The sequence below is a fragment of the Sturnus vulgaris genome, chromosome 2 (genome assembly GCF_052056855.1).
Source record: "Sturnus vulgaris isolate bStuVul1 chromosome 2, bStuVul1.hap1, whole genome shotgun sequence".
Lineage (NCBI taxonomy): Eukaryota > Metazoa > Chordata > Aves > Passeriformes > Sturnidae > Sturnus > Sturnus vulgaris.
Genome location: NC_142244.1, coordinates 51732852 through 51746443, shown reverse-complemented (window position 1 = coordinate 51746443; position 13592 = coordinate 51732852). Strand labels below are relative to the sequence as shown.

Here is a 13592-nt window from a genome sequence, read left to right as displayed (position 1 = left end):
AGCAGCGGTGTCAGCATCAGAAGCTTACCTGCCTCTAGACTGGAGTGAGGGAGACAGAGTACCAACACCTTTAGAGCAGTGTCTGTGAAGATGGACAGCAGTATTTTGGGTTTATTAGAAGCAGATGATAACTCTTATCTCAGTAGTAGGCTTGTGTGTACAATACATAAGTGATCCGGAGATTTTGGAGGGAACTGAATATTTGATGCCAGAAAGTTGAAGAGATAAGTGGATGTTGCACTGCATGTTGTGTTCTCTGCAAAGCAAGCATCTCAGCAGGTCAGCGATTTCAGAAATAGTGCAGTCCTGAAAGAACATTCTTTGAACTCCTTTTTGCTGTTGAAGCTGAACACAGTTCCATCTGTCTGAAACTGCACATTGAGAGCTTCACAGAGGCACTTAAAGAAGTTATGTACTTATGCATAAGGAATAAGATGCTGAAGGAATCATATTTCATAAGAGTAAATCTATTAATCTTACCATAATATGATTACACATATTAACTTTAAAAAAATGTTCATGGTGTACTAATCATCAGAAGAAAAGTCCATATTGATGTTTCTTCACCATCTTTCTGAGCTGAACAGTATGGGTATATGTTTTTGCTGTGAAAATCTGTTTACTTGGATATTTTGCCATACATCTGCTAATTCCACAAAAAGCGTGCAAATGTTCATATTACCCATTTTGTGGATAAAACGACTGTGTAACTACTGACCCTGATTTAAGAATGCATCAGCTCTAGAAACGACAGAATTGACTTCAGGGCTCACATGTCAACAAAAATCAGCTGGTTCACACGTGAAGCTTGGCGAGGAAAGCGCTGCAGTGACACCGGTGCCATCCCTACTCCCTCCCGTCCTTGCTCCCTTCCTGCCTCTCCCAGACCGCTGCCTTTAGTCAGCTGGGGATACCTTGCCTGTCTGCCACTGCTCCACAGTTACCACTTACACACCTGGGTCAGCCAGCCACTCATCCATGGGGAGTGGACAAAAAGCCACTTGAAACCCTGCTCACTGACAGAAGAGGGACAGCAGCCTACCCAGATTACTTGACACAATGTGAGCAAATCCAGAGAGAAAGGTAAAGCAAACCAGGTTCTGTGCATTGGTACTGTTTGTAGACATGCTGATTCTCATTCCTTTGAACAGTCTTTCTCTTCCAGAAATGATTTTAAGAAAATATTTAAAGTGTATCTCCTGAAGATTTCAAATAAGACACCAGAAGAAAAGATTGGCTGCAAGTCTGTATCTAATAACTAAGAAGATGGTGTTCATCTGGGCTGTGCACAGGCTGGCACTGCAGCCTCAGGAAAAGGGCAAACATGGCCAGGGCTTTTTTTTCAAATACGCTGCAAAAACCCTGCCTGCTGTAGGGATGGATGTGTTCAAAAGCAACAGTGACAATCTACATTACCAGCAGCTCCATCAGAAGTACATGTGCCCAGGTGCCCTGTCTCCACAGATGTTTTGCTCTTGTTTTGAGCTGAAAATGTAACTTTTTTGTTGAAAAAGGCTTTCAGATCTTGTTAAAAATAGCCTAATAGTAGCTTTGGATTTGACTGATAAACTAGTTGTTACTATGCCTTTTTCACTGTAACAATCTGGTAATTTTGACCCAAAGAAACAATGATCTCATTCCTTGGGAGGGAGGACAGAGTGACAAAATCTGGAAGTCCCGTGACGACACTGAATCTCTTTGTTGTCAAAGCAAGCTCTGAAATCATCTGCTTTCCTGCCAAATCCCACTGGGGAGTAAGCAGTGTCCTTCACAGAACACATATTTTTCAGGAGAAGATGGGGGCATGGAAGAACCATGTTCCTGCCCCACGGGAGGTGTGCTGCCCACACCCTGTGACTTCTGGAATTGATGCAAGTGTGTTTTCCCACCTCTGTCAGCAACCACAGTACTAAAGTGGGCAAAAGCTTTCTAAGGTTCTTTATACACTGTTACTTCATCAAAAATTCTGCTGGAGTAGTGTCACCAATGTGTTTAACAGTTATTTTGGGAATGGGGGAGAATGAGATCTCTGCATTTTCTCTCAATCAGGCTCCACTGCCAACCAGGTAGTCTGTACTTGTTGGAATTCTCCATTCCTGTTAGTGTTTGCTAAAAGTCTTTGGTTGTGAGCTACATGGGGGATGATAGGAAGTGAGAGGAAAATTTTAATACAACTTTTTTCGTCATTCAGTTGGAACTTTTCTGTTCCTGCTTAGCAATACATTAAGAAGAACAGTTCTGTCTTTGGAGAGGCCTTCCTCTGTTACCTCTAAAGAAAACTGGAAAACAAAAGGATGCTGTAAAAAAAGGTTGATAACGTACAGTTGATGTTTCCATTCAAATTCAGCTTGCCTTACATGGAAAAGAAGTTGAAACAAAAGACTCCTCACAAACATTTCTACTGGTTTCCAAGTAAGTAGCTACAACAGGTATCCTAAAAACTGAAGTATTTGAAGACACATATCTAGTAGAAATCCTAGTTTTACTCTTGCTTTGCAATAGGACAGCCAATCTGTGTATCTTTTCCCAAAGTATACCCTATCTTACAAAACAGCAAAATTACTAAACAGGAGTTTTGAAACTTCCTCTGCAGCTACATACTTTTTTTCCTGGAGCAGTCATATTGTGCTGTTGTCACCCAAATGTTCTGTGGGCAAAGCTTATGTGCAAGAAATCAAAGGTGTTTCGTGTTATCCAAGTGATCTCAGTGACTGCACCTATCTAGTGGAGTGTAATTTAAAACAGATTTGAACTTCAATGAGGTTTGCAGAAGAAGGCATGTTTGTGAAGTATCAGAAGGGATGTGGCACAGCATGAACAAGAGAAGAAATATAGATTGCTTCCGTAAAAAATGCTACTGTCTGCAAGAGATGAGTAAATTCTTTTGTATTTCTGTCATCAAGGGTTGCAGAAGAAACCCACTGGAATATGCAAACCTGTACAGGCCTGAGCATAAAACTAACAAAGATGAAGGAAAACCCTTACAAGAGTATGTCATGTAATCAAATTCTCCTCACTTGCCCTTTACTGAAGGTTCAGCTCTAGACAAGAGCAAGAAATAAAAGCATTATTTTGCTTTCCTTTCAGGTCTGGTTTTCACAGAAGAAACCTTAAGGTTCAGTATGTGCAAAGCTATCAGCTTCTGCACACACTAGACCACATCAATACTAGTGATTTTTACAGTTTTCTTCCGTTCCATTTAAAGGTTTAAACTTTAAATTCAAAATTTAAAAAAACCAAACTCAAACCACAAACACAAACTTTCCTTGAGACAGAAAAACTAGTCATGATTTCAGGTAGCAGAATCACTGTCTTCATTTGTCCACCAGCACTTCTTCACAAATGAGGAAGTTTTATAATTAGGGTTATTATTTAGAAGTATCTTTGCCTTCCATGAAGCACCATCCCTTGCCAAACAATTGCTATCCCTTGTGTGTCAGACCACAGATCCTTCCCAAATTCCATGGATATAGTTTGAGAGAGCATGATAATTAAGCAGTTATCGAAATCCGCTATTTGCTCTCGAGTATTTGTGACCAATGTACACCTCTCTTCACTCAAGCTTGTATTACTACAGCAAGTGCACTGACACGGCCTTGCGGGGCAGAGCAGTGGTTTTGGATTTTTCACAGCAGTGCTTCTCCCAGCGTTGTTTGGATCAATAAAGTGGTGTAAACAGCGAAGCTGATATTAAGAGGTATTTCTCGTGTTCGCTAGTCCTGTAGAGCAGGCTCGTGTGGTGCGAGTGACAGTAAAAAAGCAGGGAGAGGAGCAGCAGCGAAGGACAGGTGAGGTGTGGCTCAGCGCGCCCCTGCACCGGGGTGCCAGGGACGGCGGCAGGACATCGCTGCACCACTGCTGAGAACTTGGGGGGAGCTGCCTGAGCACTGCGGGCTGCTCCTTGTCACCCAGGAGGTTATGGAGAAAGCCAGTATCTTCCGACTGATGTTCATACAGGTGATCAAGCCATTTCCGGAAAAAGAAAGAAAAAACCAAAAAAAACCACGAAACAACAAAACAAAACAAACGTCCCTACAAACTCGGGGAGGGGGCAGAACCGCGCACGCCGCAGCGGTAGCGGAGGGGAGCCCCGTGCGCCGACTGGAACAGGGCAACAGGAGCCGAGAGACGCGGGCTCGGCAGGGCTCCCCGCTGAGCTCCGGCTTCCGCGCTTGAGCGGCGGGGCGGCGCGGCCACAGGGGCGGGGGGCGGCAGCACCCCTCTCCTCGCCGCGGGGCCACCGCGGCGGGGCCCCCGGGGCAGCGGCGGGGACGCCGGGGCCCGCGCCCCTCGCAGGCGGCGGCGCAGCGCCGGGCAGCCACCGCCGCTGTGCGGGCCCCGCCGCCGCCCGGCTCCCTGCGCTCACTTTTATATTTGCGCGCCCTTTCCCTGCTCGGTGACGTGTCCCGCGGCGCGCCCAACCCGCGGCGCGCTCTGGTCAGGACAATGGGAGCGCCTGGGCCAATCGGCGCGGCGCTCGGCTTGGCGGCGGCCAATGGGCGCGGGGCTGTGCAGAGAGTAATGTTACCAGCGCCGCGAGTGTGAGGAGGCTGCGTATCGATCCCGCGCTCAGCCATTGCGGTGCACCGGGCTGCACAGCGACCCAGCCAGCGCTGGGGCCGGGCGGGCGGCCGCGGGAGCGTCTCTGGGGCTCGGGGCCGAGCGAGGGCTGCGTGCCGACTCTGTCTGACACGGGTGAGTACGCGCCGGGGGCCGCTGGGCCGGCCGGGCGCGCTCGCCCGCCTGCCCGCCCGCTCGCAGCCCGGCGGTGAGCCGGTGGTGGCCGTCGTGCCGCCGCCGCTGCATGACCGCGGAGCGCGGGGCAGCGCCGGCTCCGACGCCCGTACACAAAGGCGAACGGGGCTGTGCCCGGGAGACCCTTTCCCGGGCGGCGAGCCCCCGAGCCCCCCGGCCGGGGCGGGGCGGGGGCGGCGGGCGACTTCGTGAGAGCGGGGCGCCGGGAGGCAAGGAGCGAGGTGGGGAGAGAGAGACGGGCAAAGGGAGCCGGGCGAGCGGCCGGGGGTCGCCCGCCGCGGGGGGCGAGGGCCGCGCCGTGCCCCGTCGTAAGCCGCTTACATGGTACCTCGCCGGAGCCATCGCCGCCGCGGCGGGGCAGGCGGAGGGGCGGCGGGGGCTCCGGGCGGCTCGCGCCGCGCGGCCGGGGCGGTGGGGAGCGCGGGGAAGCGGGGCGCGGGCCCGGGCGCCGCTGGCCCCGCGGCCGCCCGGCTGTAACATGGCTGACGGCAGCCGCGAGCGAGAAAACAAGGCGAGCGGCGCGGAGCAGCAGAGGAGGCGCTCGGGCGGGCGGGGGCGCAGTTCGGGGGAACTTTTTTTCTCCAGCAGCCGCCGCTCGCCCGGGCGCGGGGCCGGCAGCCTCGGGGCCGCACGGCTCGGCGGGACGAGGGAGCGAGCAGGGGTCTCTGCAGGGTCTCCTACCGCACCGCCGGGGCTTGGGCAGGCGCTGAAAGCGCGCTGGTCCCCCCCATTTTCTTCCCCCCCGCTCCCACCCACCTCCCCCCGTCTCCCGCCCGCCCTCCCCCGGCTGCAATGGCTGAGCGTGTGCGCCAGGGTAGCGGCGCGCTCACACAAAGGGAAGGGAAGGGAGGAAGGAGCCATGTTCTGTGCGCGGCGGCGGCAGCGGGCGACGCCACAGCGGCCATTCCGCGCCGCCCGGGCTGCGCTGCTACCGCCGCCCCCGCGGGCGGGGGTCGCCGCCCGGCCCCGCCGCGGCCCCTCTCCTTGGGGGTCCCGCCGCCCGGGCTCTCCGCCCCGCCCGGCCGCGGGGGGTGTGGTGGCGGCGGGGGGGTGGGGAGCGGCCGGCTCTGCTCCTCGGCGCACAAAATGGAAGGAGGCTCGGCGGCGGGTGACCTCCTCCGCCAGGAGCCTGCGCCATGGCGGCCGCTCCCGCCGACACCGCCGCTGCGGCGGCGCGGCCGGCAGGGAGGGAGGGAGCGCAGGCCGGGACTGCCTCGCCTCATGGCGGCCGGAGCGGGCAGGGCTGGGCATGGGCATGGGGGCGGCCCCCCCGCCGCAGGGGGACGGGGGCGGCGGCGGGAGACCGCTTTGTCCCGCCGGGGCCGGGGGTCGCTGCCTGCGGGCAGCCGCACCCCGGTGGGTGTCCGGCTCCTGGGCATGTGCTCGCCGCTGCGAGCCCTCGCCTGAACGCGGAATAAAACTTACACATGTTCTCCCTAATAACGGGACTAGTTTTTTTCTTTCTTTTTTTTTTTTCCTTTTTTTTTTTCTTTCCCTTTTCTTTCTTCCCTCCCACCCCCAGCAGGTCTCTTGAGGGACTTTTGAAGTTTCCTCTGCCCCCCTCGTAGGGGAAGCGTCCAAAATGGCGGGAAGGAGGAGGCTTTTAAACGCCAGCGCCGGGGTCGCGGTGCCGAGGCCGAGCCCTGCCCGCGGCCACCCCGTGTCCCCGGCCAGAGCCGCCCGCCCCGCGGCCCCGGACACTGCCCCGGCCCGGCCGAGCCCCGCGCCCGCCCGCCTGCGCTGGGAGCGTCTCCATGGCACGCAGGAGCTGCTCCTGCCTCTTCAGCCCTCTTGTTTACTTGATAGAAACTTCAAACCGGACGTGTTTAGTCACAGAGCAGAAATCTGTTTCTGTCTATCCGCCAAACCGATAGGAAATGCAGCTTCTGTGGCAATACAGGCAGGCACCGCCTGCCCTTTTTATTTTTTTTGTCCTTTCACGCTTTTTTTCCCCCCTTTCTTTTAATTCGTGCTGAAAAGCAGAGCTTGTCAGAGTGCGACTGACTTTTTCCAGGGAGCTATGAAGAAATACTCCAAATGTCTAACTTGGGTGTGAAAGTTCCAGGAAGGTATTTTTCAGTCCCTGAAAGTGTCAGATAGTGCCCTTGCTGAACACAGCTCTGCTGGTTGTATGTAAATGTTGTGCTTCTCCCTGGGTACGTTATAACGTATTTGGCCAAGTGAGCTGTTTCGTTCCTGTGTTTTAAGGTATACCCGCAAAGACAAGGCTTTTGTGGTACACATAAAGATGGGTCATAACATATGGCATAGAAAACAATAAAAAATATATTTTGTAAATAAGCACCCAGGGCCTACAGGGAAGAGGTAGAAACATGGGCTGTAAAAAGAAAAAAATCAGTAATCCAGAAATCCACTGAGACAGGATGCTTGGGTACTTTTTTCCTCCTTTCAACAGTTTATTCTTCCCAAGCATGTGAATAATACACCAGTAGTAATCGTGGTGTGCAGTCCCTACTGCAGTACTTGCCTTCAGATTGCTTGGAAGGATAGCTCTTGTTGGCCAGAGACCATAACTGCACATTTTGAAGGCCCTTTGGATTTCGGGTTGCTTGCTTCCAGGTCACCTCAGACAAGGATGGCAGAAATCTTCAGTAAATTTTCCAGAAGGGAATTTTTCCCATTGTATGATTCCAGAATACTGCTCCAACAGGTCTTGTTTGGCATGATCCTTGGTTGTGACTTACTTCCTGCCTTGGTTTGTTGAAAGTACAAGTTTTAAAGGTGTCTCATTTGCTTCATTACAGAAAATCAGCAAAAATGGGCAAAGGTGATCCTAAGAAGCCGAGAGGTAAAATGTCTTCATACGCCTTCTTTGTGCAAACCTGTCGGGAGGAGCACAAGAAGAAACATCCAGATGCATCAGTGAACTTCTCAGAGTTCTCAAAAAAATGCTCAGAACGATGGAAGGTAGGAATAAGTGCTTAAGAAAAAACCCACAAAACCTTAAATGACTGCTTTTTGTGAAATACCATTCCAGATTGTAAATTATTTAGAAGCTCAGGTTTTGGGTAAGTATGAAGTGCAGTTGTAAGACCAGTGGTAACTCTCCATTGTCCATGTCTTACCTTCAGCTCCTCCAGCTGAAATTTTGGAATGGTTTGGAATGGTATTTGGTGTGTTTATTAATCTTAAAATACTGTTTTGATCCTTATTTGTCCCTTCTGAGGTATTCTGTGATTCTAATTGCCTTCCAGACTATGTCTTCTAAGGAGAAAGGGAAGTTTGAAGATATGGCAAAGGCTGACAAGCTTCGTTATGAAAAAGAAATGAAAAACTATGTACCACCTAAGGGGGAAACAAAAAAGAAGTTCAAGGATCCAAATGCACCTAAGAGGCCTCCGTAAGTAGATTCATAGCTGTAGATTGTCTTGTTCGGGTTAGTTATGAATGCTAAACCTTTTCAGGTTGACTGTCCCACTGTCAAAGTTGGAGTAATGGCAGCCTTTAAAAATAGGTGCAAAAATAGACTATGTGTGATTCTGACTGGTTTTTCTAATTTCTGTTAAGAGGGTAATTCCAGTGTAATATGGCAGTAAAGTACTGCAGGCCCTGCTCTCATCACCTGTTTTCTTGAGCAGAATTTTTGATTGGCAGTCAGTTTAAAATTGAAGGCTTTTGCACAGAACAGGTTTGAGGGGTGATCTTCCTCAAAACCAGCTTGGAAAATTAAATCTTTAGCCACAACATAACTACAACTAGCTTCAAATTCATCTCCTACTAGACACCAGTACTTTATTGTGTGTGTATGTGTGTGTTCTTAACCAAGCTGATGCTGGAAGGGGCATTAAGGTTCCTTTACAATGTTCTTTCTTGGGCTGGTGCTGTGGTCTGGAAATCCTACTTTCCTAACAAATATTGCAGCCTCCCACCTCCAGCAGTTCTGACATAACAGTTGCTGCTCTAGCATCATTCACTTAAACTAATTTCTAAAGCTTTTCTCAGTGTCTGGTATATAAAATCTGTCTGGGGATCCTGCCAAAAGTGGGACCAGATGTGCAGCATTACTTAAGAGAAAAGGGTACATTGAGTTTGCAAAGTGGCTTATTCAGTTCTGATACCTTCCATTGTAATCAACATCTGTCTCACTTTTAGGTGCTTTTTCCAAAATGCTCTTAAAGAACAGTAGCAAAGGTCCCAAAAGCTGCTGCTGTAGCAAAGTCTAAAATTTCAATAATCTCTTTATTTTTCCTCTGTAGTTCGGCTTTTTTCTTGTTTTGCTCTGAGTTTCGTCCAAAAATCAAAGGAGAACATCCCGGTCTGTCCATTGGAGATGTTGCAAAGAAACTGGGAGAGATGTGGAACAACACTGCTGCAGATGATAAACAGCCTTATGAAAAGAAGGCTGCTAAGCTGAAGGAGAAGTATGAAAAGGTAACACTGACATTTAGGGACCATGCTTTGGGGAGGTCAAGCCTCAGTTCCGACAGTTTTTCCCTTATTGTGTACCCTGATACCTGATGTTGCAAATGCTAATGACAGAATTCATTAGATTTGTTGAAAAAGGTTGTATACAGGGGCAAATGGTTCATTTGAGTAATACTAATTTGGAGTCCTTTACCTTGAACTATTTGCATTTGTCTGTAATTCTGAGCTGTCACTGGTGCTTTAATAAACACTGTGGGTTCTGTATTGTTATTAAATCCCTAGGACACAGCAGAATTTGAGTTGAGTTGGTAGCAGTAAGTAATGCTGGTAAGGAATAATTGGTTGTCCCTAATTTTGCTCATACTGGTAAACATCTTTAAATGTTAGGATAATTGATACCCAGAGATGATTTTTAAAACTTATTCCTGGGGAAATGGCAAAACACAAAGGAGATGTTCGTTTTAGGCATGTGTTTTTCCTGGACCTACTTTGTGTCCATGTCCTTTCTAGTAATGAATTTGGTTAATTATGCATATGAAGCAGCTTGTCATACAGTTTTTTTAATTATTAAGGCTAAACCCTGCCATCATAATTGGAGTTGTAGAATTCTGTTGTGCACAGAGGACTGTGCTACACGTGGTTTTATTTCTAGAGGCAGATTGCCATCCCAATATGTGGAAGCCAAGGGAAGAGGAGAGATGCACATTGGCATCCCTTGACCATGCTTCACAAGGGGTCAGCGACCACGTATAGCTTGCACACAGCACCTGTGTCCATTGTGTGCTGTCACCTTCCTCTGGGTATTTCTCCTGCTGGCAAGCAAATCCAGGTTCAGAATTCTTGCACTGTAGTGTGCAAGGTGAAACCTTGAAGCCCTGTTGATGTGCCAGAGAGGAGTTGCAGGTCTAGGAGCTTTCTCACATGGTGCTTTCTGTACTGCTTCATGGTAATTGCTTGTACACACAGCCAAGGCAACTCAGACATTTTTAAATTATAGAATTATTAATCTTTATTCACAGGTATTTGAATTTTCAGTAGTAATGTCTTTATTTCTTGCACTTACATGTGGGGTTTTAAGGTGTAGTAATCTTCGCTGTTTCAGTGCTTGGCCTTGGACTTAGTGGGTATCATACCTTCTCAAAATTTCCTGCTAAGCTTTAAGGGAGTCCAAGAGAACAGTAAGATCAGTGGTGTTGTGTTTATTAGGTGGGGAATATTTGAAGATTTGGACCCTCTGTGTAAATGTATTGATGTTTCTCTGCAGCTAGTGTGTATAAGCTTTGTAGATCAGTTCTTCACCTAATTGTTTTACAGTTTTGGCACAAAGTTGGGAAGTCTTAACTGCTTTTATGACTTTGCCTTCCAGATATAGTTTTGACTTCCCTGTAACAGGAACTGAATTTTGTGCGTTTCAAACGACTAGAATAAATTTATTGCATGCAGAAGGTGGCACTGTCTACCCTTTAATCATGTTCTTATACCTTTTATTTTGTAAACTTCTGTTAGGCAGATTTCAGTCTAACTGCTTTTTGCTGAGGCATAGCATTGCAGCTGTTAGGCTGGGTCATTCTGATGTGTTCTGGGTGGCTAATCTGAGTTTTGTGCCTCAAACAAGGATTTTCCTGTGCATTTCTTTAGGCATTGTGGAAGGTAGGGCTAGAAAGGGACCTTAAGAGGTCTCCCTACTTCATTTCCTTATGGGATAGTGGGCTCAGTTGTGCCTTCACCATCAGAGGCAGCAGCTTTTCCAGCCTGTTCCCAGAAGCCCAGCAATGGAGATTCCTTAGCAGCCATAAGCAGTGTGCAGTAGCATGCCAGTGTGATTTCTGTGTAGAGGGTTCCCGTTTCTTTGGCTTCAGTTCACCTCGGCCCTTGGGATGTGCAGAAAGGGCAGGTAGCTGGGTGAGTGCTTCCACAAGTGCTCTGTGGAGGTTGCTCAGACCTCTTGGCTGGTTACATCTTTGAGAGATTGTTCCTGCTTTTCTCCTTCAAGGATATTGCTGCATACCGGGCCAAAGGGAAGGTTGATGGAGGCAAGAAAGTAGTTGCCAAGGCTGAGAAGAGCAAGAAGAAGAAGGAAGAGGAGGAGGATGAGGATGAAGATGAAGAGGATGAAGATGATGAGGAGGAGGAAGAAGAGGAGGATGAAGATGATGATGATGATGAATAAGTCTCTTTTAGAGCAATTTCTTTCTTGTCTATAAAGCATTTAACCCCCCTGTACACAACTCACTCCTTTTAAAGAAAAAAAAAATTGAAATGTAAGGCTGTGTAAGATTTGTTTTTAAACTGTACAGTGTCTCTTTTTTTGTATAGTTAACACACTACCGAATGTGTCTTTAGATAGCCCTGTCCTTAGTGGTATTTCAATGGCCACTAACCTTGCCTGGTACAGTGTGGGGGTTGTAAATTGGCATGGGAGTTATAAAGCAGGTTCTTGTTGGTGCACAGCACAAATTTAGTTATATTTGGGGATGTAGTTAATTTCTCATCTTCAGTTGTCTCTGATGCATCATAAAAACAATTGTTGTTCTGTTAACTGAATACCACTCTGTAATTGCAAAAAGGAAGAAAAAAAGTTGCAGCTGTTTTGTTGACATTCTGAATGCTTCTAAGTAAATACAATTTTTTTTTATTAGTATTGTTGTCCTTTTAATAGGTGCCCTTGAGAATCATACTTTTTCTTTTCTCTTTTTTTTTTTCTTTTTTTTTTTTTTTTTTTTTTTTCTTTTGAGGGGAACTCATCTTTTGCTTTATTGAATGCCCGTATGGGATCACGGGAATATTACAGTTTTCATCTTTCATATAACCAGCTGATAAACAAAGCTTTGATCTGCATACCCTGCATTATCATGATAGGGTAAGAAAAGAAATATATAGGCATATGATGAAAATATTCTTCCATAACTGGAAACAACAAAAATTCAATCTCAGCAAACGGATACTTGTTCAGATTTTTGTGAAATGTAATATTCTATTGCGTTGCATGAGTTTACCAGTCTTGGAGAGTTGAGAAGTATAGAGTTCAATTTTACAGAAACTAAATACTTTGGGGGGTGGGGAGGGAGGGAATGTTAAATTTTGTCCTAGAAGGACCCATAGGAAGAGTGTATGTCCATCCGGTGTAGAGAAATTTACACGTGTGACTCTGTTACCATGTAATGGAAGTTATATTTGTAAATCTCTGAACACCTGGGAGTGATGAGCGTACCTAAAATGTGTAAAGTTAAAAGCATGAAATGACCATATTATTTTTTGGTGACAGGTCTGGTGATGGCCATGGGCTTTATACCATGAGACTCCTGGTAGCAAAGGGCCCACAAGAAATGATTTTTCTTTCTAAGATTTCTATAAATGGTACCATTATTATTTGTTAAATCTATGTAAATTCATATTTGTATTCTTGAAATTCTAGTTTTAGCCCTTTAAACAAAGTTGTATATTGTCTCAAATTGAAAATGAGATAAGATGTATTTTTCCTGTTAGGTTTTATACCGCACTCTTGATGTTTGCCCATTTTTAAGTTAAATATAGTTGTATGGAAAAGTACATTTTATTAAATTTTGCATTAAAAAGTTAAATGTTTATGGTATTACCAACAATGTCTAATTTGGTCAAATACAGTTCTCTTCCAAAACCAAAGCTAAGGGGTTTTTGCATATTTAGTAAAACTTCAAGTGCTGGCAGCTGTAACTATTTTCACATATACCTGCTTACCAGTTTGGGGGACAATTCGGCAATTTTGTGGTTACAAAATTATGGTTCTCTTAAGTGCCAGTGTTTAAAAACAAACAAAAAAAAAGCATTCTTGTAATTTTACACGCTTTTGTGATGGAGTATTGTTTTGTTATACAATTTTGACTTTCAGATTCTTATTTCAATTTGCATTTATGTATAACTTCAGGAGAAATATTGAACATCTGAAATCCTGGATGATACTAATAAACTAATAATTGCAGAGGTTTTAAATACTTAGTTAAGTGGCTCACTTAATACTCTAAGGATTTGGGGGTTTTTGTGTGTTGGTGTTCTCAGATATGTACATCCCTGCTTTCTGTTTCAAGCAGAAGAATGATGCTGTTTGCAAGGTCTCCATATAGAAAGGGTAGGACAGACAGAGTTTTTTTTTGTCTCCTTAAACTGGATATTGCACATTCAAATGCTCGTAACTGATGACAAATAAATTTTTTGTGCTGAAGGGTTTTTTTGTTTCCCCAGGTCATCAGAGGAAAGTAGACACATTTCTTGTTCTTGGAATAAGCATACTTAATGAGATCCCCATAATCTTGTGCCTTTGTTCTCGGTGCTTGATGTTGACAGAAGTAACCGAGAGGATTCAGCTGAACTTAAAAGATGAGTAGCGAGCGCTTCCCCGGCAGCCAGGCACAGCCTTTGCCTTGCCTTGACTTTAGCACATTGGTAACAAACAGAGCACAGCGTGCTCGAGGCTG

General features: G+C 46.8%; 1 protein-coding gene across 1 annotated transcript; it reads left to right on the top strand.

Annotated features, from left to right (window-relative positions):
* The first annotated feature begins 4490 nt into the window (after positions 1 to 4490).
* On the top strand, positions 4491 to 13110 carry HMGB1 (high mobility group box 1). The gene is made up of 5 exons (XM_014892329.2): positions 4491 to 4695; positions 7521 to 7683; positions 7971 to 8116; positions 8973 to 9147; positions 11135 to 13110. Exons 2-5 carry the CDS (start codon positions 7534 to 7536, stop codon positions 11309 to 11311), a joined length of 648 nt encoding a protein of 215 aa, XP_014747815.1. The 5' UTR covers positions 4491 to 4695; positions 7521 to 7533; the 3' UTR covers positions 11312 to 13110.
* Positions 13111 to 13592: the final 482 nt, after the last annotated feature.

What these genes read in the sequence shown, in the direction of transcription:
- HMGB1 (XM_014892329.2), top strand. Translation starts at nt 7,534, where the DNA reads ATGGGCAAAGGTGATCCTAAGAAGCCGAGAGGTAAAATGTCTTCATAC. An exon ending in AATGCTCAGAACGATGGAAG is followed by an intron (nt 7,684 to 7,970) that starts GTAGGAATAAGT and finishes ATTGCCTTCCAG; the next exon opens with ACTATGTCTTCTAAGGAGAA. An exon ending in AATGCACCTAAGAGGCCTCC is followed by an intron (nt 8,117 to 8,972) that starts GTAAGTAGATTC and finishes TTTCCTCTGTAG; the next exon opens with TTCGGCTTTTTTCTTGTTTT.